General features: G+C 36.4%; 1 protein-coding gene across 7 annotated transcripts in view; it reads right to left on the reverse strand.

Moving 5' to 3' along the window:
* Nucleotides 1-24175, reverse strand: part of P4HA2 (prolyl 4-hydroxylase subunit alpha 2) — a 56448-nt gene that overhangs the window by 17957 nt on the left and 14316 nt on the right. For all 7 annotated transcript variants that reach the window (XM_026687516.2, XM_026687534.2, XM_087955345.1 and 4 more), the window contains 7 exons: nucleotides 18296-18386; nucleotides 12966-13062; nucleotides 11707-11858; nucleotides 6375-6512; nucleotides 4279-4518; nucleotides 1410-1612; nucleotides 145-321 (listed from right to left, as the gene is read on the reverse strand). In XM_026687516.2, coding sequence (XP_026543301.1) covers nucleotides 145-321; nucleotides 1410-1612; nucleotides 4279-4518; nucleotides 6375-6512; nucleotides 11707-11858; nucleotides 12966-13062; nucleotides 18296-18368 — 1080 coding nt within the window. In that variant the 5' untranslated portion in view covers nucleotides 18369-18386. The remainder of the gene's footprint in view (nucleotides 1-144; nucleotides 322-1409; nucleotides 1613-4278; nucleotides 4519-6374; nucleotides 6513-11706; nucleotides 11859-12965; nucleotides 13063-18295; nucleotides 18387-24175) is intronic.

Here is a 24175-nt window from a genome sequence, read left to right on the forward strand (position 1 = left end):
TTGTTAAATTGGACAAACGATTATGCATGTCTTGTTTATGGAAACGGCCAATCCCAATTAATTCAATTTTACTTTTTTATTAGTTTATATTAATTAACTGAAACGCTGATATAATTTCAGCCACTGAATAAAATGAACTCTTACTTTTGGTTTAGCCAACTCCTTAATCTTCTCTATTTCTTCATCTGATAGGACTTCATAATATCTGACAATATGTGGGCTGTCCCATTCATCTTCTTCTTTAAAAGGCGCTATAATTAAATAAGGATTTTGATGTCCACTGTGGTATCTGCAAAATAACCTCTTCTGTCTTCGAGGCGTCTAGGAATATATCCAGATAAATACAGTATTTTAGATTTCTAATTACTGGTCATCACAATACAAAAAAGATGCTGGGAAAGGGTGCAGAGAAGAGCAACGAAAAACGATAAAGGGTCTGACAGAGGCTAAATTCTATGAAGAATGGCTAAAAGAATTAGGTATGTTTAGCTTAACGAAAAGAAGACTGAGTGGAGACAGAAACGTAACAGCAATCTTCTAATACCTGAAGGGCTCCCACAGGAAAGAGGGCATCAATTTAGAAGCAATGGGTGGAAGCTCATCAGAGGAAGATCCAATCTGGAATGGAGGAATTTTCTGATAGTGAGAACTATTAAGCAGTGGAAGAGCTTGCCTCCCAGAGTTCTGGGTGTTCCATCACTGGAGTTTTTCCAGTAAAGATTGGACAACATTGGTCTGAGATGGTTTGAGGATTCCTGCCTTGAGCAGGAGGTTGGATTAGAAGACCTCCAAGGTCCTGACAAGTTTCCTGACAGAACAATTAATTTTATGACAATGAGAACAATTAGTGGAACGGCTTGCCTTCAGAAGTTGCGGGTGCTTCAACACTGGAACTTTCAAAGAAGAGATTGGACAACCATTTGTCTGAAATGGCATATAGGGTTTCCTGCCTGAGAAGGGGGTAGAAGGCCTCCAAGGTCTCTTCCAATTCTGCTATTTTGTTATTCTGTCCCTTCCAACCCTATGATTCTATAAGCAAGTTGAAATATGACATCTTGTCATAATTTTAAGCATTTCCTGAGCTTATTGATATGAAGGGGAATAATCTTGAAGGTTACTGTTGAGCAACTACATGCAATTCAAAGGAAAAACTATTCATTATTCATCTGAGACGACAACTGTTTTTGAAAGTTTGAAATGGTATTTTTGTTCTCATCGTTTTGTAATGAAGGGTATAGTTTCTTGGTGTTAAAAATAAGTTATGCCATGTGAAGCTATCTATCGGACTTTTTCTCTCTCTTAGCAAGTTAAAAGTAAAGATGAACTTAGGTGTAAAATGTAGTCTTAAACGAAACACTAACAATATGAAAATTTATGCTAGTAATCTTTGGCACTTTTTTTTCACTTACCAGTTTCACACCTTCCCCTCTGCAAAGGGCTTCATAGGTCTCACGCTCTGGCAGGTAGTCCCGGGGCCTTTCATAAATGCCATTGTATGTTTTGGGCTCACTGGGGTTCATGGACGATTTATTGATTTGGTTTCTTTCTTTTTCGCTCTCCAGCAGGTTCTCAAAGTACTGCATGTTGCTGCCTGCTCTCTCATGACCTGGGTCTTGGTTGGAAAGAAACATAGGAGAGTCAACACAAGACTTTGAAGTCTACGGCAGGCCATCCATTACATTATGCAGGTCAGAAGCCAGCCTCCCCCATTTCCAATTAGGCTCTCTGTGAATTAAAGATAGGATCTTTATTGGGCTTGAAATGTACAAAGGCAATAAAAGACGAGTGAAATGCATTGTCTCAAAAACGACATGAGCCCATGTTTACCAACAAATGGCCTTTCTCTACATTAAAAAGAGCACAATTACATATATTTTTTAAAAAGGGAATGATTTTGGCAAAAAAGGATAAAGAAACTAATAGAAAAGAGAGCACTGATCAGGCAGCTTATATATTTAAAATATATTCAGAGGAATAAGGAAAATTACCCATAAAAAAAAACATTCAGGATTCCACTGCAGATTTCAATGCAATCCTGACAAAAATAGATTGGATTGTTATTTTGCTTTAGATAAACTGCATTATAATCCAAGCAAATAACAGCACTGAGTAGTAGCAGATGTCCTCATTTCTGGAAGTTATTATCAATCACCTTTATAGTTAAGACAGAGGGAAACAGAGTAAATAATCTCAAACTGCCCAAGGAGCTGCTGATCCAGTTCTACAGAGGAATTATTGAGTCTATCATCTGCACCTCTATAACTGTCTGGTTTGGTTCTGCAACCCAACAGGACAGACACAGACTTCAGAGGATAATTAGGACTGCAGAAAAACAATTACTACCCACCTGCCTTCAATTGAGGACCTGTATACTGCACGAGTCAAAAAGAGGGCTGTGGAAATATTTACAGACCCCTCACTTCTCGGACATAAACTGTTTCAACTCCTTCCTCAAAACGATGCTATAGAGCAGTGATCCCCAACCTTTTTACGCCGCGGCCCGGTACCGGCATCAGCTGGGTGCCGCGGCCCGGCACCGGCATTAGCTGGGCGCCGCCATCTTTTTGATGAAAAAGTGCTTCCGGTGACCTCACGGAGTTCATCAAAAAAGATGGTGGCATGCTGCTCGATGAGCTTTTCCGGGTAGAAATGGCTTTCTACCCGGAAAAGCTCACCGAAGCGCTGGCGCCGCCATCTTTTTGATGAAACGTGCTTCCGGTGAGCTTTCACCGAAAAGCTCACGAGCGCTGGCGCGCCATCTTTTTGATGAAACGTGCTTCCAGTGAGCTTTCTACCGGAAAAGCTCACCGGAAGCACTTTTCATCAAAAAGATGGCGGCGCCAGCAAGCCAGCGGCCCGGTAGGAGTTGTTCCGCGGACGGTACCGGTCCGCGGACCGGTGGTTGGGGACCCCTGCTATAGAGCACTGCACACCAGAACTAGACACAAGAACAGTTTTTCCCCGAAAGCCATCACTCTGCTAAAAAAATAATTCCCTCAACACTGTTCAACTATTTACAAAGTGTACACTACTATTACTGTTAATCTTTCTCACCACTCCTTATCACCCATCCCCTCCCACTTGACTGTTTCCTAGTATGATTTGATTGTTGATTGTACCCTATGACTATCATTAAGTGTTGTACATTATGATTCTTGATTCTTAATGAATGTACCTTTTCTTTATGTATACTGAGAGTATTTACACCAAGACAAATTCCAATCACACTTGGCCAATAAAGTATCTATTCTATTCTATTCTATTCTATTCTATTCTATTCTATTCTATTCTATTCTATTCTATTCTATTCTATTCTATTCTATTCCATCTCACTGAAGAAAACTTAATGAGATAGCAATAGCAATAGCACTTAGATTTATATACCACTTTATAGTGCTTTACAGCCCTCTCAAAGCAGTTTACAGAATCAGCATATTGCCCCAACAATTTGGGTCCTCATTTTACCCACCTCGGAAGGATGGAAGGCTAAGTCAACCTTGAGCCTGGTGGAATTCGATGTGCCAAATTGCAATGGGAGTAGCTTGCAGTACTGCACTCTAACCACTGCGCCACCGAGGCTCTCTATATGATATGATATGATAGATGGTATGGCCTGCTGAGAATTTGGAAATCTGGATTAAAAGATCTAAAAGTCGACATTAGTTTCACTTTGTCTCAGCAGAATTCAGGATAATTTAGCACTGTCTTCATTCAAAAGTACAGGAAAAGCAGTGAAGGGGAATCCCATGCTGTCAAGTGACAGGGATTCTTATCTCCAAACCGTGGAGATCACAGAACATTTACTTTCATATTTTTGGGATACCAATGGAAATACTTCATCTGGAATCTTTCTAGGCAGGCTAGAGAGGCTTCCCAGATCAGAAATTCCATAAGCCTCTGAGGAAAAATGCATTACTTGGGATATGCAGCTATTTGGATCATAGGCAAAAAAAAGTGCTTTGCAAGAAATGGGGACATATCTGTTAGATTTGTCGGTGCCTCCTTAAAGAAACATGGAGCCATGTGCTCCCAAGAAAACAAATGTTTGAGTTGAAGATCCAATAAGGGAGCATAGACAGCGAGACAATCTTCTCCCACCCTCTGGGCATCTCCTTATTTCAGGCACTTATCTTCCAGGACCATATAGTTGCTTTATGGGACTAGGAAAAGGTGAGGCTTCTTTCAGGAGATGCCAACAAAGGCAGCAAGCTGCCCACATTCCCTTTAAAGCATCTTTTCTGCTATGGACTGGAGCAAGTTCCTATTGGTACTTCTTACCTAGGATGACCAACTGTCTTGTAAGCTCTATTGCTCTGTGTAAATCCCCGAGCTGGAAAACAGCATAACTGAGATAATCCAAGATGTCAGCTTTACTGATGGTTGTCTGTTCACCATTATCATGCTGTTTTAGGGCTTGCTGCATCCACAGCACAGTGTGATAATAATCTCCATCATTGTAAGCTGTTTTCCCCATACCAAAGCAATCATCCACTGTCAAGGTAGATCGGTACTTTGTGCCTGAAATTAGTAAAGTACACATTAAGTACGTCTGGCAAACCTGCCTAAGCTTTTTGCCCGATATTCTACACAATGAAGGCATGTGAGGAAAAAAATGATTTGATTTTATTATTCCCTTTATTTTTAGATGAATGCTTTTCTTATGGCCAAAAAGAAGACCCTGAAATATACAGGAAAAGGAGAGATTTTTCTAATTCCTTCCTGCCTATTCACAAATCTTCCAAACCAAATACAAATAACTAGTCCTGCTGTTTTGAAAATTACATTCCTGACTACCGCCCAGTCAAGCATTGGATTGTTGATGTTCCTTCATCTTCTTGCTTTCCTATCTTTAGTCTAGAATCCTACTAGGGTGAGGGTATCAGATGATTCAGGATCGGATGACAGACTTAATTCAGTACGTGACCTTTGAGTTCATTCCCCTTTCTCTCACCAGGAATTTTAAAATTGCTTGGGGAAAAATACAACCAAACCCAAATCTGCACTGAGAGTGAGAATAACCCTGTTTTTCCTTCAGTGTGGAAGGATGCCAATTTTTTTCTTAAAAATAGCTTGAGAACAAAAAGCAGAAAACCTCAGTCTTAATGCTCATTGCTATCGGTATGAATAGTGGAATTGGAAGCTGAAGGGAATTGAGAGATTAAGTTCCCACTCTCTTTCCCTTGAGCCTCAAGGAAAGCCATATCTATATTTCAGTTAAGTGGAAGGAGAGCTAGAATCAAAGAGCAACTACTCTGAAGTATTTCTTTCCAAGTCTGCTATCTCCCATGTCATACCTCCCCAATATCCTTTAAAATCCAGGATGGGGTAGGGAGTTGCCTCTTCAAAATTTAAAACTGTCAAATGTCTCAGACACTTTCACTCAAACTTGCTCTCTTCCTCATCCAGTGGAAAGATTTTCAGTGGTTAAAAGGAACACAGAATTAAACAGATGCATAGCATAGCCTGGCTTCTGTGGAGCCTCAATTTAGACACAAAAACCACTGAGAACAGTCTAGTTCTATTCTATTACCCAACATCCATGCTTAGTTGTGTATTTGATTTACCCCAACAGAGTCATCCAGATTCTGGGACAATAGAATATACTGAAGTATACCTTTGACTCCAGATGTTCATCATGTCTAGTTGCCAAATAAACTGATCCATGTGAAAAACTGGAATGAATCCCAGGTTAGCATGAGTTAGAGCCAAATACTGAGTTTTATTAATGGTTTATTCTATTGAAGTTTCTTATTCAAATGTTTTTAATGGAGGCCACTTTCTGAGGATTGTATGTGGCATATAAAACTTTTGAATTAACCAAATATTACACAAAAATATTTATGGTCACAAGAAGCCTGTAAGTTACAGGCTATTAAAAATATTTGTGAGGCCCGAAGATCGTATAAGTAATCAATGAAACTAAGAAAACTAAATAATTTGATAATTTTTTGTTTTGCCTGAAATAGATTTATAGCCTTAAACTACTTTATAAATCGGCACACTGATCTCAACCAGAATAATTCTGACAGTGCTTTGCATCAATGTAGAATTTACTAAAAGAATGGAGACTGACTGTGTTTGTTTGAAATGTAAGTCAATCTAGACAAGAGCACTACATTTCCAAGCTATTTCTACACCCTTACAATAATGCTAAGCATGTTTCTCTGAAATCTAGTGAACCATTGCTAACCTAATTTTGGAAATAAGAAAACAAAAAAATGGCATAAAGCCATGTAGACACAGGATAAGGCATAGCATAGAAATGTATGGTTTCATAACGTATTCACTTTTTTTGTTAATATATATTGAGCAGGGAACCCAATTCAAAGAATCAATATACTTCATAGAAACATCATGTAGATTTCAATCATCACCTGGAAATTCTCCTTTTGATATTGTTTCAGAATCCAGCTTGTATGTGTCCTGCAAACGCATTAATGCCTTGGCAGCTCCAGTCTCATCTTCTTCATCTGGGAAAAACTGACGCTGAACCGTCAGATTTGTAATAAAGCCTTTATTTGAACAAGACAGAAATGGTTAACTCGGATGTCTCAGAAAACTATAATCAATAGCAGATTGATTTCAATGAAAAACATCTCTCTTGTTCCAGAGAATATGGTCTATTGGATCCAAGAGTTGAAATTGAAACAGAACTAAACAATGTTCTCATCAGACTCTCTCAAATTGCAAAGAATATATTGCTATTTACTATTCAGCCTGAAGATAAAATCTCCTAAACGAACAGGCAAAAAAAAAAAAAGGATGAAATGGATCTGGTTCAAGTTAGCAAATGAAAATAAATATAAGCAGTGAGAAAATAAGGTCTCTTACTCTTATTGGTATGGTGAGTCCCTTTTATAGGAACGGAGTCCAAAGAAGAAGCAACATTGATTGGCTATCATATTTCGGTTATCATGTCTACATTGAAGCAATTTAATTGCCAAAAAACAGACTGATGAGTTGGACTGAACTTCATATTTGGACATTCCCTCTCAGAACCAATCTCCAACTTCATAGTGCTCCTGAAATGTTCCAATCCATTCCCTCTCTTTCTGCTTTGAAGAAACCACCTTCCCTTTATATCTGAGCAGCCTATAGTTAGCTTCTTAAAAACAACTGGAAATTCACTTCAAATCATCATTTCTAATTCTGGTTTCAAAATACGCTGTAATTTGAGTAACCCATTGCCTGCCCTTTGGGATACAGAAAAGAAAGACTGGAGAAGGGAGAAAAAAAGCATGAAATTGAAGTTTAGTTCTGGTGGCCAACTCACACCTTTATTGCTATAACTCAACAAGGACAATGATGCAATGAATTTACCATGGGCTCTTTAATGCATGGATTCTAATGAAGCGATCTGATAGTTTGAGAAAATTATTGAACCCATCTTAAATATGTTTTAACCATGCATTTGTACAAAGATTGTTTGAACTGCAAATGACACTTTAAAAAACACACAAGACATGCAAAAATTAAACCCTGGCCATTCTGTCTGTAACAAACCAACATGGACTCAATGTACTATATTTAGTAGATTGTACTATATTTATTAATATGTACGGCATTCGTGACACTATAAAAGAACAGTTCAGCCATGTTGCATATGCTTATCAAAACAAGAGACTTCAAAAGCCAGTAAGCACATTTAACAAAAACACCAAAAATAGCTAATTGAAATCAGAATAATTAAATAACAAAGGGGAGAATGGGTCTCATCAATGAGGAATTCCTGACATCCTCGTGTGCAAGGTAATTGTGCAGATCTAACAATAGAACTGCAGGGGGTGCTACAAAAGGTATTTAACAGAGTAACTAAACATTCTTGGGATTTAAAATGATTTGATTAAAAAAGGCCATATTACATACTTTTCAGCTGTTTCAGCTGAAGTTTAGAAATAAATGGCCAGGAAAAAATCTATGGCACACCTTTCCCCCCCTCTTTATAGATGTCTGGAATACTCTACCCGACTCTGTAGTCTCTTCCCCAAACCCCAAAAACTTTAACCTTAGACTGTCTACTATTGACCTCACCCCTTTCCTAAGAGGTCTGTAGGGGGCGTGCATAAGCGCACCAACGTGCCTACCGTGCCTACCGTCCCTGTCCTATTGTTTCTCTTATTCTTTTATTTTTCTTATATGTACCCATTTCATGTATTCACAACTATGTATACACTTATACTTATTATCTTGTAAACAATTGGCAAATCAAATAAATAAATAAAATAAAATAAATAAACAGTTTTAAGTTTTGTCCTTTCCAAAATCCTGATAACTGTGATCCAGCAAATGATGTATTCATACATGTAGCTTTTAATCACTGAAAGCAACGAATCTCTAATCTAACCCACACTACATCCAACAGTGAGTGATGTGGTTCTACTTCCAGTATTTACTCACATATGGACAACATATTATAAGTAATGCAGACACAGCGTATAAACAGAAAAGTGATTGTGTTCCCTGAACCCCTTTATAATATGTATACTCATCCTTTGTCAGTGAAGAGGAGGTCCTCTTTTTCTGTTCTCGCAAAGCTTCAAGAAATAAGGTCTCGTGATGTACTACTATTAAAACATGAGCAGCACGCCTTGGCTGAAACAGCATACTTCACATCCTCTATGTTTTTAGCATAAAGCATAAGCACAATGTTGCCCTAAACCGTATGTGGTTGATTTCTGAGAAAACAATATTTCCTCTTTAATACTACTAGAGCATTCAGAAACAACCTTTTCCTGTCAAAAATAGTTTTGCAAAAAAGGAGAAGGAGAAATAGCTGTAAAATCTAATATATAGGCTTACATATAGAAAGCATTTTAAAAGAAAAAAAAAACTAATGAAATAATTATAATTGCTTGTAAGGCTGCATTTTAAAACAAGATTACAAATCATGATTAAAATTTCTTTCACTCGTGTTCAGATAGCCAAATTTAGGCATGTGATTTAATGTGGTCAATAGCTAAAAACTTCAAAGGCTATTGGTTCTAAAAAAGGAAAAGTGATTTATGCAGTTTATCACATCTGAATAGCAGCATCCATCCTGCAATACCAGATGTGGAAGGAAAGAGAAATTTCATCTTGGTAAAAATCCTGTTTGGCGTCACAATAGTAGAGAGGAAGAAAAACATAGTTTTACTTGCTTGTTGACACAAACCTTATTTAGTCTAACATATTTATGATTTTTTCTGATTTTCTAGAGAAGTGATTCCTATTCTCTTAGTTCTGGCTAGTTTGCAAATTATGAGTTCTAAGGATAACTCAAAATGGATACACTTCCAAATAAAGCAATATATTTTTGCCGCCTAATGACGTACTTAGGGAGAAAATAGGTCTTTCTTTACTGTCATCCATTTATTTTTCTCATATGTCTGGAGTACATTGCTCTCATCAAAACTTTAAGAAGCCAAAGACAATTCAGTTTTCAAGAGAAGGATTTTATCTTCCAAGCAGCACAAGCAATTCTGAAATAGGAAATGAGGTCTCCAGCTCTCAGACCCTGCCTGAAAACTGGCGTGATGCAGTGGTTAAACTACTGGATTAGGTGTGGCTCAGGTTCAAATCTTCCCTAGGCAAGACGTCATCTCTGTGCCCTTGTGACAATCTCCTTCTCTTAGCCTAAGGATCTGTGATACACTGGCTGAAACCCCACCCATTGCATTCTGCACTGAAAAGGTTTTCTGGAAGTACAGTGGAAAACAAGCAGATACAGCAACTGAATGCTAAGAAAAACAACCACCCTTAGAACCCTGCATGGTGAAATAGCAAACCTGGATGCAGGAAATCCTTACTGCCATTCCCTATTCTTCTAAAGGGAGGCAAACTTATCACAATGTTTTCTTGCAAATTTTATTCGGGTGAAAAGAGATTCTCTTCTGCAGACAGATTTGCCACTGCCTGTTAACTGCTCTAACTGGGTCTCCAGAGTACAACCCCAAGTCCTTTTTGGCTCCCATTGTACGTGCAGGAAACCACAGTGCTGCTTATCTATTTAGCTTAAATACCCAACCTCCAACATTAAAGGGGGGAAAAAAAGAACACTCTCCCCATCACTTTCTCTGATGACATCATTATATCCCCATCGTGGTCTTTTAGTAGGCTGAGGAAAAAGAAGTGCAGCTCCAATCACAAAAATACAATAGAACTGGCTGTTTTCTAATCTACATTTCTCAGTCTCACCAACCACTCAGGGCTGACTAAAACATTTCTGAAAGCTTAATTATGGGTTGTATGCAAATATAAATTTTAGAGTTGAAATGAGTCAAGATTCCTTCCTGTAGAGAAGCAGCTCCAGGAATGACCCATCAACCCTTTTCGTTGCTCCAAATAACAATGATTCAAAAGGGGGGGGGGGGGGGGGGGGGGGGGGGGGGGAAGAAAAAAAGAAAAAAGAAAAAAAGAAAGGAAAGAAAAAAAAAAAGTTAGAAAAAAAAGAAAAAAAGAAAAGGAAAAAAGGAAGGAGGTGGGGGGGGGGAAGAAAGGGAAAAAAAAGAAATTAGAAAAAAAAAAAAGAAAAAGAAAAAGGGAAAGAAAAAAAAGAATTTAGAGAAAGGAAGGGAAAAAAAGAAAAGAAAGGGAAAAAAAAAAAAAAAAAAAAATATGGAAGAAAAAAGTTACTAATTTAAAAAAAATTTTGAAAAAAGAATAAAGGGAAAAAAAATAAAGGGAAAGGGAAAGGGGGAAAAATAGTAAAAATAAATAAATAAATAAATAATTGTAACCTAATTTGAAGAAACAATCATGATGGGAGGAATCATGTTAGAGCAAAGGGGAAAAGTTAGGCAGAGACTTTTCTTTCCCTTTCCTTTCCTATAGAAAAAAAAAGCAGCATTAAGACTTGGACACTGTCTGTTTTTGAAAGGAGGAGTTAAATGTGCTAAAGTCATGGGAAATACGACATAGAAGAAGAAGAAGAACCAGTCTATTTAACCAATATCCTCATGCAGTTACAATTATTGAGAATAGGTCACACTGTTTCTTTCACATCCTGTAAGGATTGCTAATGTTTAAGCCCAAATTCCTTCTGTGATTTATACCATCAGCATGTTGGCCTACAGTTTACATCCTGTCAGTGGAATTTTGCAAACATTTTCCTGAAGATATTTTGCACAATTCAGGGAAGTGCAAAAACCAAGAGATAATTGCACCCCATATTTGCACATTAGTTTAGTTTACTTAATTGTCATTGCACTTCGTACAACTAAACACCATCTTCAGTGTACATTAGGACTATGAAAATAAACACAAACACACATCCTTCACATTCTATACATTGAATTGAAAACCCCTGATATTGCATTAATATTGCACTATACAGTAATATTCAATAGAGTTACTGCCCTGGGATAGAAGCTGTTTTTCAGCCTCTTTGTCCTTGTTTTTATTACCCTGTACCATCTTCCAGATGTTCAAAAAAAGTTCAAAAAGTTCAAAACAAGGGTGCCCAGGATGAGATGGATCTTGGAAAATGTTTTGAACCTTCTTAAGGCAGCGGGAGTTATAAAGCTCTTCCAAAGGGGGGAAAGGGGCAAAAGGGTTTAGGGTTCAGGGAGTGCATGAATTAGCTAGATGATTATGATTATGGACAAAGAGAGAACAACCTCATTGATTAAAAGATTGTAGATAGAATAATATAGGAAATTGGGTTGATTAAAAACTCCAGAACAATTAATACGGATTATATTACATTTGTGATTCTCCAAAGACTCTCACCTTTGCTCATATCCTCGAGAATCAGATTCTCCAGCTCCAACCATTCTTTGTTGAGGCGCTTTACTAATTTATAGGCATTGACAGGATGAGCAAGGTAACCCTCTGGATCAGAGGAGGATTTGACTGTTAAGGTTTCCATTGTCTCAGCCCAGCTGGGAAATAAAAGCATATACATATATTGAATATCATTTTTGCTTATTAGCCCTGAATAGATAAGAATATGACAATATTTTATTCTCAACCTGTCCTCTTAGAATCATCTATGTCCTTTAATCTTGAGTTATGGAAATGAAGTAAATATTGCCATTATTTCCTACCATCTTGCATTTTATTACTTATATAATACTTTTAAATTGCAAAGATTTATATGACCAATTCCCTTTAAAAATGTTTTATTATTTCTTTGTTTCAGGTTGATATTTAAACAATCAGAGTAAAGGAACAATGAATAAAGTTGTATACTAAAGCATCATCTATATCAAGGAAAACATCTATTAAAATACCGAGATAAATCCAAGCAAGCATTTTAAAGATACAAAATGTCTCAGCAGGTGGCAGCATCTAACCTATCCTGGCTGTTCTCAGAAGCTAAGCAGGATTGGCCTTGGTTAGTATTTGAAGTGGAAAGTAAAACGGGCAACCCAGCTGTGTATCATGGTCAACAGAGCTACATGAATGCAGTCAGCAAGAACTGAGTTCAATTTTAAAATGTCTTTCCTTTCTTAGACGTGCAGAAGTTTGATTCCAGCAACCTAGTAATAACAGAAATATTCTATCACAACCTAACTCAAATTACACAATTAAAAACAAATGTTCAGGAAGAAATAAAATACACGAAAGGATTCAGAAACTTGATTCTGAGACGGCACATAAAATAAGGGGGGGAGGTCAACTTTTGCTTTTCTAATGTAGAATATTATAGTATATTATGCTAAATTATGGTAAACTGTTGGTGATTGCAGCTACATTCTACATAGAATGTATATAACATATATATTTCAGTAGAAATTGCCTTCATTCTACATTCTATGTATGTAGAATGAGGGAAATTTCTACTGAAATATTATATCACTTACAGCAAATACCTTACTGAATTTAATGGGATTTACTTTTAGTTAAAATTGCAAAGTTTTTCAGCCTTCTCTCTCTCTGCTCAAATGTAAAAAAAATAAATAACACAGTGTAACAATGTCCAACTGCCAAGAAAGGTAAAATATATTAAAATAAATAAACATACATACTACAGTCTCTTCCGTTACCTTTTTATTTTAGAAAGTTTGGTTTCCTCCTCTTGAATATATGCTTTTAATGACTGTACCAGATCTTTTTCCGCATTAATCAAGTCTGTCATCTGGCCTTAAAAGGAAGAAAGTCAAACATCATTACTTCAACTGGATGATAGCAGAACATTATGAATCAGAGAGACAAAAGCTAAAGGACTTGGCTGAATAATTCAGCCTGCATCACAGAACTTGCCGAAAGAGAAACCCGAGGAGATACAGATTCAGGTTGAATCAGCTGAGCTAGTCCAGATCATGAGTCTAGTAATACACAACAAATTTAAGAAAAGGAGAGCAGAGAAAGACCATCCATCTAGTTGAAAGAAAAAGGTGTAAGGAAATATTCAATTGAGACAAGAACTATAGAAGTGAAACTACAGCTTGTCTGGTCCTTGTGGCAACCAGCCTCTCCACCACAACCATCTTGCCTGCAATTCAATTTGTATGCTTATTCTTGGTTCATCCAACTGAACTTGTTCTTCAAACTGACCGCTCCAGGATCATTTCTGAATGGGTGTTTTGTCTTTCTCTGGACTATTTGAAAATTAAGCTTCATTTTCAAAACAGAAAGTCTACTATTTGAATCATGGTGACGTTACTAAAATTAAGGGTTGCACTTGAGGTTGCATCAGGAACTAGCCATATGTATAACTGGCAGCATAGAAAACAAATAGATGCAACAAGTTAAAATATATAAGCTGATCCAGTTTAATGTATGAAACTATCATAAAGTCCACAGCAGAATTAATTTAAACCTAGAAAATTTAATCTGCCAACATTATTACTGGAGCTGCATTTCTATAATTTCAGTATACAGGAAAATACTATTGGTTTCATTTCTTTACCAGGATCCTCTGTGAGAGACTATTTCTGAAAGAAATAGGGCAAATTATAGTCTTGTTCTCTGGACTAGACAGTACACAAAATGATGGATACTGACTTTTCAGAAGCATCATATTCATTAGATAGTTCAAGAACACATATTTACTTTATTATCCCATACAATGAAAAGAAATATTATCTTTTGTCTCCTTTCATATCCAGTATGTATTTCCAAATATTTGGAAGAAATCAATTTTTCATGAGCTCAACTCAAATGAATTCTTTCTTAAACATCACCATTGTCAAGCTATTATAATACACTGACTTCCAAGTAACTGACTGCTAATGAAATTGCTCCCATTTTATTTTAAAAAGTATGTGCATATTCAACTGTTAATTACAACTCAGTTATTGAGAACTGAATACAAGAAATAATTACAAGCTCATCTTGCCACCCTCCTTGCCTGGATTCTCTTTAACACATACCATTTTTGTCCACCTATCATTCTTCAGATAGGAATGCAACTCAAAGAAATCTAAGAGGTCTGGCACTACCTGGGGGAAGCCATGACGTATTGCCTAAAGTACAATTATTGAAATATTTCATTTCTATTAGTCTTCTGTTTAGATTTCTTTTCATAAAGACTTTTGCCCATTGGCCTGTTTTAAAACAACGATACTTTCTCATCCTATTTAAAACTTTGCTTCCTTTTACTTAAACAAGATCAGCTTCAGTTCCAGCTTTCTAATTTTTGCTGGAAAAAAATAGTTGATATTTGCTGGTTTGCCAAACCTTGTTCAGAGAGCAGCCAAGCTCTCTCTGTTATGGCAAAAAGCCTTATGTAACCAGTACTTCTTAGTTTTATATCACTTATTTATGAAACGAAAATATTTGGCAGTATATAAAAATAATACAGTGGATTTACGGGAAAAAACATCTGACTGTATTGTCCCTAGTAGATGTTAACTCATGATAAAAGTTTGTTCAAACTTTCTATGTAAAGTTCTACTGGAGTCTTTGCTTCAGTTTTAATTGCCAGATTAAAATTTTTGTTGAAATTATTGTTGAAATTACAAAAAAATGTTCTTTTGGGGAGGGATTTGGAAAAACAATTATTTACTCTTTAATCATGTTTACTACTTTTTCACTAGAAATAATTTTTTCTAGGCCAAGATATTTTTTAAAACCATTTATTAAAAATCATAACCATTTTTTGGCAGCTATACTCATTGGATATGGAGAAAATACAATTGAATCAGCCAAGGTATTTAAATTATAATAGAAAACTGAATTGTACTTATCTGGTATTAAAATCAGTTTCAGTACAGATGGGGAAATATATGCATAAATTATTATTATGGTTGGTCATGTCGTCAGCCAGATGTTTAGACTGGATATGGCATTTTTATCCAACCTATCAAGTTCTTCCCAAGGCCCTGGGATAGACAGATGCTGTTGTTTGAGGGTGTTAAAAGTGTAACTGCAGGATGTAATCTGTTCCAGAAAAGGTGCCTTTTGTAATTGATTGAAAGTGATTCTGTTGGTGCTCCAGATGTAATCCAAGACGCCTCTTACTAGCTTTGTTTTCTTTTGCCAATGTTACTCTACTTCTTCTTGCTGGCAACCCTGTGGCAAACTCAAGAAACAGTGGATGGGTTGCATCAAGGAGGACATGAAATACATGGATGTCACCCCTGAAGATGCCTTGGATCATGCCAAAGAGACAGCTTTGCTAACAAGTGGACCCTGCCATAGTGCAGGAATAACACTAGAAAGAAGGTTCTACTTCTTTTTGCAGCAGCTATTATTATTACTAGTATGGATTGGACAAATGTGCCAGTCTCACCATCTACAGAGGAAAAAAATGAAAACTGAAAGAATCAAGATGTCCTATGGAAATAACATCAAGAGTCTAGATAAATAAGAACCTACAATCAACTGAGCATTCAAGTGGATTGAGGAAAAATTCAGAAAAAAAAAAAAACAAAATAGCAGGACTTGCAAATCAAAATTGAACACTTATAGAAAAAAAAAATCTGATGTTATAGTAATCATTTGGAGCCACTGGAACAATATCTAAAGCAGGGGTTTCTAACACCTGGGCCATGGACTCAGGAACCAGGTTATGCAAGCGGCGGACTTGCATGTGAAACTTCATTTGCACATGCAATTAAGATTATGTGCACGAAACCATCCCCTCCTTCCCCGCCACTGCCGGTCGTGGACTGAGAAAGGTAGGGAACGCTGATCTAAAGGACTTTCTAGATATTTGGAACTACTGAATTTATCAGTCCTGAACACCCTATTTTACAAAAAAACATCCTGCTTGGAACTGCCTATAGTGTTAGATATACCTTAATAATTCTTAGGCCTTGGTTAAGACATGATTTATTAAAGTTTTCACCAGTAATAGATTGTGAATCTAACTCACATAATAACTGCTATTCTAAAATTTATTTAGCCAAGGTTAGCATATAATGTAGAAGAAACACATGTTAAATAAAAACATGGTCAGACTGAGAGCCTGAGGGAAACTGTGTGGAAATGTATACACTCAAGTGAAGGAAATGCCATCCAATTTAAGTTCTTATTAAAGACAGTCGTGCATAAGAATGGGTTATTTCCCCCTTAAATATGTTCTGAGGATTATTAAGCACATAAAATTATACTGATGTGACCAAATTCTCTGGAAGGATATCGGTCATCCTTTCCATTTTGTACAAAGAACTCTCATCTTTCATCAAATGCTACATGCTGAGTTGCAGTTCTTGGAAAGGAATAGTGTAAAAGAGAGGCCAATAGCTAGATTTCAGATAGAATCCAATTTAGGGATGCAGATGTCCATCGGATAGTGATATTTTTATTCCTCCTCCCTCCTACAATGCTCTTGCTCCTACTAAGATTCTTCACAAAGTCCTTCAACACTCCAAAGCAGGTTGACATTGACTGTAAAAGACTACAGGGGAAAGGGAGAAAACTATCCTTTTGATTCCACTAGTGGAATGTATTTCATGAAAAGAAATCCAACTGATAATTTATTTAAGTTGCCTTGAATTTCCTATGGGAAATATAGTTTTCTATACCATTTTCAGTTACAACTTATTTGTTCTGTAGGAAAATACATGAGCTTGTCAGAGATTCATACTCTCCAGTCAATAATGTACAGGCAGAAGAATTAGAAATGAAGTTCAAGCCAGTAATATCACTTCAATTTTAATGCGAAAATAAACAAAACACAAGCATCCATGACCAGGAAAAAGTTTAATCATTTTAAAATTTTAAAATGCATTAGACATCCAAACTATAGTTAAAACACAATTCTGAAAAACAATATGGTCATATAGAAGAAATGACAATTTTTCTCGTCTGTTGTAAAGCATGCAAAGCACGCCTTCTGGAATTTTTCCAATCCTTTTACCAGGCCTGGCCATCTGTATTTTCTTCTGTGTAATTAAATTAATGTGTTTCATCTTTATGTTTCAATTTTCCATTTGCATTGTGCCCAGGTACATTTGTGTGTGGGTATGTACTAGGAAGTGTGGTATGAGCTCCATTTAATCCACTCTGGATCATGTGACCATGAGGGGGAAGGGAGAGAGCTTAGAACAGAGCAGGCAGCAATATTCTGAGCCACTGCTCAAGTGTCACTCCCAGTGAGCTACATTGGGGAATCATTCGTTTCCCTTGGAATTTATTTTGCTATAGCCCCAGCCAGATTTTTAAGTTCAGCCTTCCTTCAGATGGCTTCTCTGCCACTATCATGTTGGTCCTGTTCAGTTATCCTGATGTCCCAGGACCCTTAATACAAGTTATATCCAATGTAATGTAACGTAATGTAACCTAACCTAACCTAACTGGCTACCCATCTCAGATATGTGACTTTGAGTGGTTCACAATTAAAATAGAAAAAAACAGAAACAGTTAAAAACAATAAAAACTAAACAGGAGAAGGAAAATCAGGATCTTACATATAATACAGCTATTTCACAAGCTTCACATTTCTATTGGATCTCCAGGCCCAATGGCAAGACCAAGTTTTAGAGGCACTTTGGAATCCAATAAGGTCAGGGTCAATCTCACCTCAGAGAGAAGGAAGTTCCAAATGGCAGGTGCTACTGCAGAAAGAAGTCTTCTCTTGGGTCTGTCAGATAAAAACTCCTCAGTAGACAAGACCTGTAATATGCCTCTTGTGCCTCACCTGATGGGATAGGTGGATGAAATGGGGAGGAGCGGTCCCTCAAATAACTTGACCCCATAAACAGTACCCTGAATTAAACCAGGAAGCAAAATAGCAACTAATGCAGCCTACAGAGGAGAGGTGTAAAATGTGCTATTTCTAGGGACATACACACGAATGCCCATGTGGCCCAATCGGGTTAGAAAGAATGAAAAGTACTAGAGAGTCGACTATATTCGTATTCATAAAAAGACATGATTATAAGAATAACTTTCATGATTTTACTATTTTGTTTAAAATTATCCATACCTATGGAAGTGAAAAATTCTCCTTTTATGCATCCTAGACAGACCAACAGTAATAACGCGATCCATTGTGCCATCTTCAATCAAGGGAATATCTGCAAGAAAAATAAATATAAAGAGAAAAACAAACTTGAGAACATTTGAAAGAAATAACCACCAATATCCATAATACTGTTGCTCAGTATTATCAGATTTGAAAAATCCGTTCTACTGGAATAAAAACTACCTTGCACAATACATCTGCAGTACAGCATTACATTGGAATGCATCATGTGCTATGAATAATTGTTTTACAGCAACTCTAATCTAAGCAAACATTACACTGGATTCCATTCATGGTAATTATGGATTGCTTTAGTTCTCATCCTGAAATATTTCAGTAATACTGGCATATATTTTCATATGCTACAGATGTTCAATTTTTTTTGGCCATAGATACACTAAGCAAATGGGAGGAGCAAGATGTTCCCAAATGCCACAGACCATTTAAATCTTCCTATTGCACATTCATAAATAAGTCTGCCATTGAGAATGAAAGGTATGATCGTAAAATTATTCAACTGTTTATAATCAAACTGTTCCTTATGTTTGTGCAACAGCTTGTCTGCACTCCATGCATCCAATTCCAGTGTGATGCTATTATTTCAGCTTGCAAACACAACAATGCAATTCTATGCATCAATAATAAAGACCATAGAATTCAACAGTTTCTTCCCATGTAGGCATCAAATTGAAGTTTACATTTCTTAAAAAGATTTTCTACTGCCTCATCTACAGCTACACCTTTAACATGCAATCAGTCTAGGCAGACTGACTAAGAATAAGACACAGAGAATCAAAGCCTAATCTACGGACTGGAGACTTGGTGAAAAAAATATTTATGTATTTAGACAAAACAATTTGTTTATGTTTAGACATACTTTGCTCTCTGTCCTTCTTTTGAGACATTTTTTTCTCTTAGAGATAACAAAGTTAACAACAAACATGTTTGAGAAATCCTATAATGAAGAATAGGTTTAGTTAAAGGTGAGTGTAATTTCTTAGTTCCTAATGATGCTTTTCCTGATTGATTGCTACTGGTACTATCAGCACAAATGTCATTTAAACTAATTTTTCTGTTCTCAATCAGTTATATTTATTAATAATTTTGTACTCCAATGATTTTTTTATATAGTTGAATTTGTATATTTTCTGGTTTTTAATTTTCATTATTTTTAGTCTTGCAGATAAATGACACATTAGTTTTATACAATCATGCTTTTGTTTTTGCCCATTCAGCTTTACAAATAATAAATATATATCAACTTACCTAAAGATATAATTATTTTAAGGGACATACTCAGATGCATTTATCCAGGCTGTTTATGGCCTTTCTTTTTATAAGTATAAATCCATTGTTTAACCAAGGAGCATGGTCTGTCCCTGAGCTCAGCATATTTTCTATTCCTAGTTTGGAGATCCATAGGCCTTCTTTTCTATCATTCTCAAAGACTTTTGGTAATAAATAGGAGACTTCCGGTTTGTCGGCTTCGGAAGCGGCAGGGATTCGCGATCCTGCGCGATCCCTGTTGCGCTAGCCGTCTTGGTGCCTCCGATCCGGATGGGTCTGGAGGCTAAGGTTGCCCGTAGAGGCAGCCAAGATAGGAGGGATCCGGACAGGGGTTGGGGTTTTCGCAGACCCTTCCCCACCCGGCTTAACCTCTTTTCTCAAGGCGGTGGAGCGGCGGTCAGCAATGGCCGCCACAAAGAAGCTGACAGCTGGATAAGATCGTGCTGGAGGAAGAAGGAGAAAGTTCTGAAGCGGAAGTTTTTTGGCTGAACTGGGACTATAAGATACAAGTAATATCCTGAAAATCCTGATTTTTTTGAAAGATACTTTGTTTCCAGAAGAGATTTACAAGCGGCGAGTGAAAGTGCTTAAAGAGAAAGTTTACTCTCCTTCCACATGGATTTAACAAATGGATATTGAAAATCCTGTTATTTTACAGAAGGTAAAAATTTAAAGCTTTCTTTTATAAGTGGGAAGGGAGAGGACAAAAGGAAAATTTTTATTAAGATTTTGTTGGAGGAGATGCCTGGAAGATTTTGAGATTGGAAGTTAATTGCAATAAGACTTTAAAATACAGATTGGGTTTTTTTTCCCCTTGCCAATTGATATTACCCCAGGAAGAAAAAGTGTGAAGAACTTTGTGCTCTGTTTGGATTGTTTGATGACTTTGGGATTTTGGGGGATTTGTTTCAAGCTTTGAATTATCTTGGTTGTTTTAAGAAGAAGAAGAAGAGAAAAAAGAAGAAGAAAAGGTTTATAATGGCTTTATCTGTTGATGAACTGAGAGAGGAATATGGTAAAATAAAAAAAGAAAGTAAAGACGGTGTGAGAGAAATTTTTCGCTTTTTAGAAATGGCGCTTGCCACTTATCAACAAACACAACAATTAATAGAGGAAGAAGAAGAAGAAGAAGAAGAAGAAGAAGAAGAAGAAGAAGAAGAAGAAGAAGAAGAAGAAGAAGAAGAAGAAGAAGAAGAAGAAGAAGAAGAAGAAGAAGAAGAAGAAGAAAGGCAGAGGGAAATATGAATATGATGAGTATAAAATGGATAAATATAGAAGAAATGTAATTGAATAAGAGCAAAGAGAAATAATGAGAAATCTGTTAAAAATATTTAAGTGGAAATGGGATATATTAGAATTATATTGTATAAAACAATGTTTTATCTGCCTTGTAAAAATTTATAATGGAAAGAGGTTTAATGTCTTTAATGTCTAATGATGCTTTGTTTGTCTTTAAAATTAATAAAATTTGTTTCAAAAAAAAAAGACTTTTGGTAATAAATAAAAGATCTAAATTTTTGTCTAAACCAATGGTCTCAACGTGTGGCCTAGGGACCACTGAGTGTCCTTGGGAGCCTCTCAGGGAATCTATGAAATACACCACTTCAGTTTTAATTTTTAATACAGTAAATATTGATAGATGTAATCCATGTAAATGAAATCTCTTTGTGATCCTCAACCATTTTTAAGAATGTAAAGGAGTGACGAGACAAAAATGTTTGGGAGCGACTGGTTTAAATGAGGTGGCTTTATTTGTTCAGTCCTCGTACTCTGAGCTCCTTTAGTGAGAAATAGGACTAATAAAACAAATAATCCATCTTCTAAAGCAATTCACAAGTAACTTGAGAACCTTCTATAAGCGAGTGGCAAGTGCCATGAATGGGGCCTGCCAAGAGTAAAACCACAGCAAATGATAAAACAGAACAATGGAGCAAGCCAAAAGAACTCCAGGGGTGTGTATATTGGACAGAATAAGCTACGCGAGTCCCTCTGAAGTGCTTGTTCTTGTTTCCTGGAAACATCTACACACAGCTTGGCTAAGTAATTATGAAGAAATTTTCCATTTAAAAGAGCAACCTTCACCTCATCATATCCCTTCTTTCAGGGTATCTGCCAAGGCAAAGAACATTATTTCCTTCATCCAGCAGTATTATTATTATTTTTTGCCACTTTTGCCTTCACACACTCTTGGCTATAAGAAAAAAGCTTTTAGTAAGCACAGAAGATAGCTTTCATGTGGAGAGAGAAGACACTTGACTATGAAATTTTTAGTTGGCTTGTTTATTCTTCAACAAAACAAAATGACAAGTGTTTACAGCTTCTTGCATTCTGAAGCTTACTTGCAACAAATATCAGCAGAGAAAAAGAAAAAGAGCATTTTCTAGTCACTCCACTGCCTTCTTCCTGTACAGGCCAAACTGCTGGAATAGGATCATACTAGCAGAACATGCAGGATCTTTACATGAGTTCCAACTGTGGAAAATGAGGGTACTATAACAGCTAGTCTTCAGGAACAGAAGGGATTTCCCACTTCAGATTTTCTGACTTAACACAAAGACCATGATAATTTTGGATACATCATCCCATCCCCTAAAAAGTCTCTTTGTGGTGCAGAATAGAAGAGTGTTCACCTGGTGTTCTCTTTTCTATTTGTTATGCTAGTTTTAAACACATGAAAAGGTTAAAGCTGGAATCACCAAAGGCCACTCTGACTAATTCTTCTGACTAATTAGGGATAGCATTGTTTTCAAGGGCTGTGGAAAGTTCTGCATCTTTTTTATATAATGTAAATTCTTGCCTATTGTTTATGCCTCTCTTTAGCTCTCCAAGATACACAGACACACACTTTTGCCTGCCTTTTATCTTTTTTTTTTTTTTTTGCTAGTCAACTGTTTTTAGAATTGCTGATATTTAATAAATAAACATCAGGCTGCTCTGAATGACAAATAACACTCTTTCTGATTTGGTTATAGAGTTTCACTGGAATGTGCTGGGTACAAACTAAACTAGAAATTACTTCTAGTAATCTTCCAACAATAGTAACAGCAATCAAATGAGATAGAAAATGCTAAGTTTCACTTTCATTGATCATTTATAAAAATCCTTTTTTCTACGTGAGAAAGTGCCTATAGTTTTCTAAGTGAGTGGCTATAAAACTCACCTATTTAATTAGTCAGTGAGTTTAAAAAATGTCCAGCAGCCAAAAATCCCTCACATCCCTCCAAATTCAAGGCACTTTTTAGCATATGAAATATTATACACAGATAACCATATGACCAAATAACTGAAATAAACATATTCTAAGAAGCTGCATCAGATCATTTGAGCCATTTGATGTTTTATGTCTATTGTTATACTTTTAATAGTTTAAAGACACCTGTTTTTTTTTAATTTAACAGAAATGCAAGAATCATACATCAGAGGAATATTTAACCATTTCCCAAAGACCGGTGACCAGAGGAAACCATGCAATACTAAAGACACAATTCCTCTTCACTCTGCAGCACATGATATTTTAGTCAATCTCTAGAAATGTTATCTACCACAAATCAATATTGTCTTGCTTGTTCAGACTCAGCATCCTTCACAAATTAGCCCTTCATATAGTACTATCCAATCCTGAGTAAGAGTATTTTTGTACTTCTCCCCCAAAATACTGACAATTACACAAGAAAATTCTGCAGATGACTTTATTGTGAGATATAAGTAATTTCCAGCTCCCCTGCCTTATATCCCCATCCAAACTGCTTTAAATTCAACAGAAGAGAGAGCCAAAAAAAAAATTACCTCCTGAACAACTACTGATGTATTTTATTCACCAAACTTAAATGCCACCCACTTGGGGAAGCAACTCTAGGCGGTTTACAAACATTGCAAAGGGCATATCCTGAAACCTTCTGGTTTTTCATTGTTTATGACATGGCTGTTTTCTGCTGAGTAACCAGAGGCTACTGCAGAATCTGTATATGGAATTTAAGGTAAATAGTAGGGATGGCTAATGCTTTGCATTTGCTTCAAAAGAATGGATAGGAGCACAAATGGGGCACCTGTCCACAACTCATTAAAGCAGAGACATATTTGCCCACATGACTAATTTTGTAAACATAGAGGCAAGTTACTTTAATGAATAAAGACACATGCTGTGTTTGTATTCCCATATGTTCTGAAATAGCCGTTTCATGTCGAATGCCAAGTCTTGTAATAGCCAGCTTCCAATTATGAGTGCATATGAAGTTTGGTGAATGAAGTTCAGGCAGAGTTTAAGGAGGAAGTTTCTAGTAAATGTTCACTCTAACTAAGTAGTTTGTAGCTGGCTCATGTGAGAACTAACCAGGAAGCCCAAAGAAATAGAAGACTTTCAACATTAAGAAATATAAGTAAAGCTAAATTTACAGGAATGCCCATTTCTGATCTCCAATATTTTTAGCATATTTCTGTTTTTGCCAAAAGAAACCTAACATAGATCTGCAATAAATGCAACTGTGTAATGGTGCTTGAAGAAAAAGTCAAAGAGCTGGAACAAGTCATCATACTGTAACTCATAAGAGAGGGAAA

The sequence above is a fragment of the Notechis scutatus genome, chromosome 2, assembly GCF_049901735.1.
Source record: "Notechis scutatus isolate UNSWTSFEM ecotype Mainland chromosome 2, rNotScu1.2, whole genome shotgun sequence".
NCBI lineage: Eukaryota > Metazoa > Chordata > Lepidosauria > Squamata > Elapidae > Notechis > Notechis scutatus.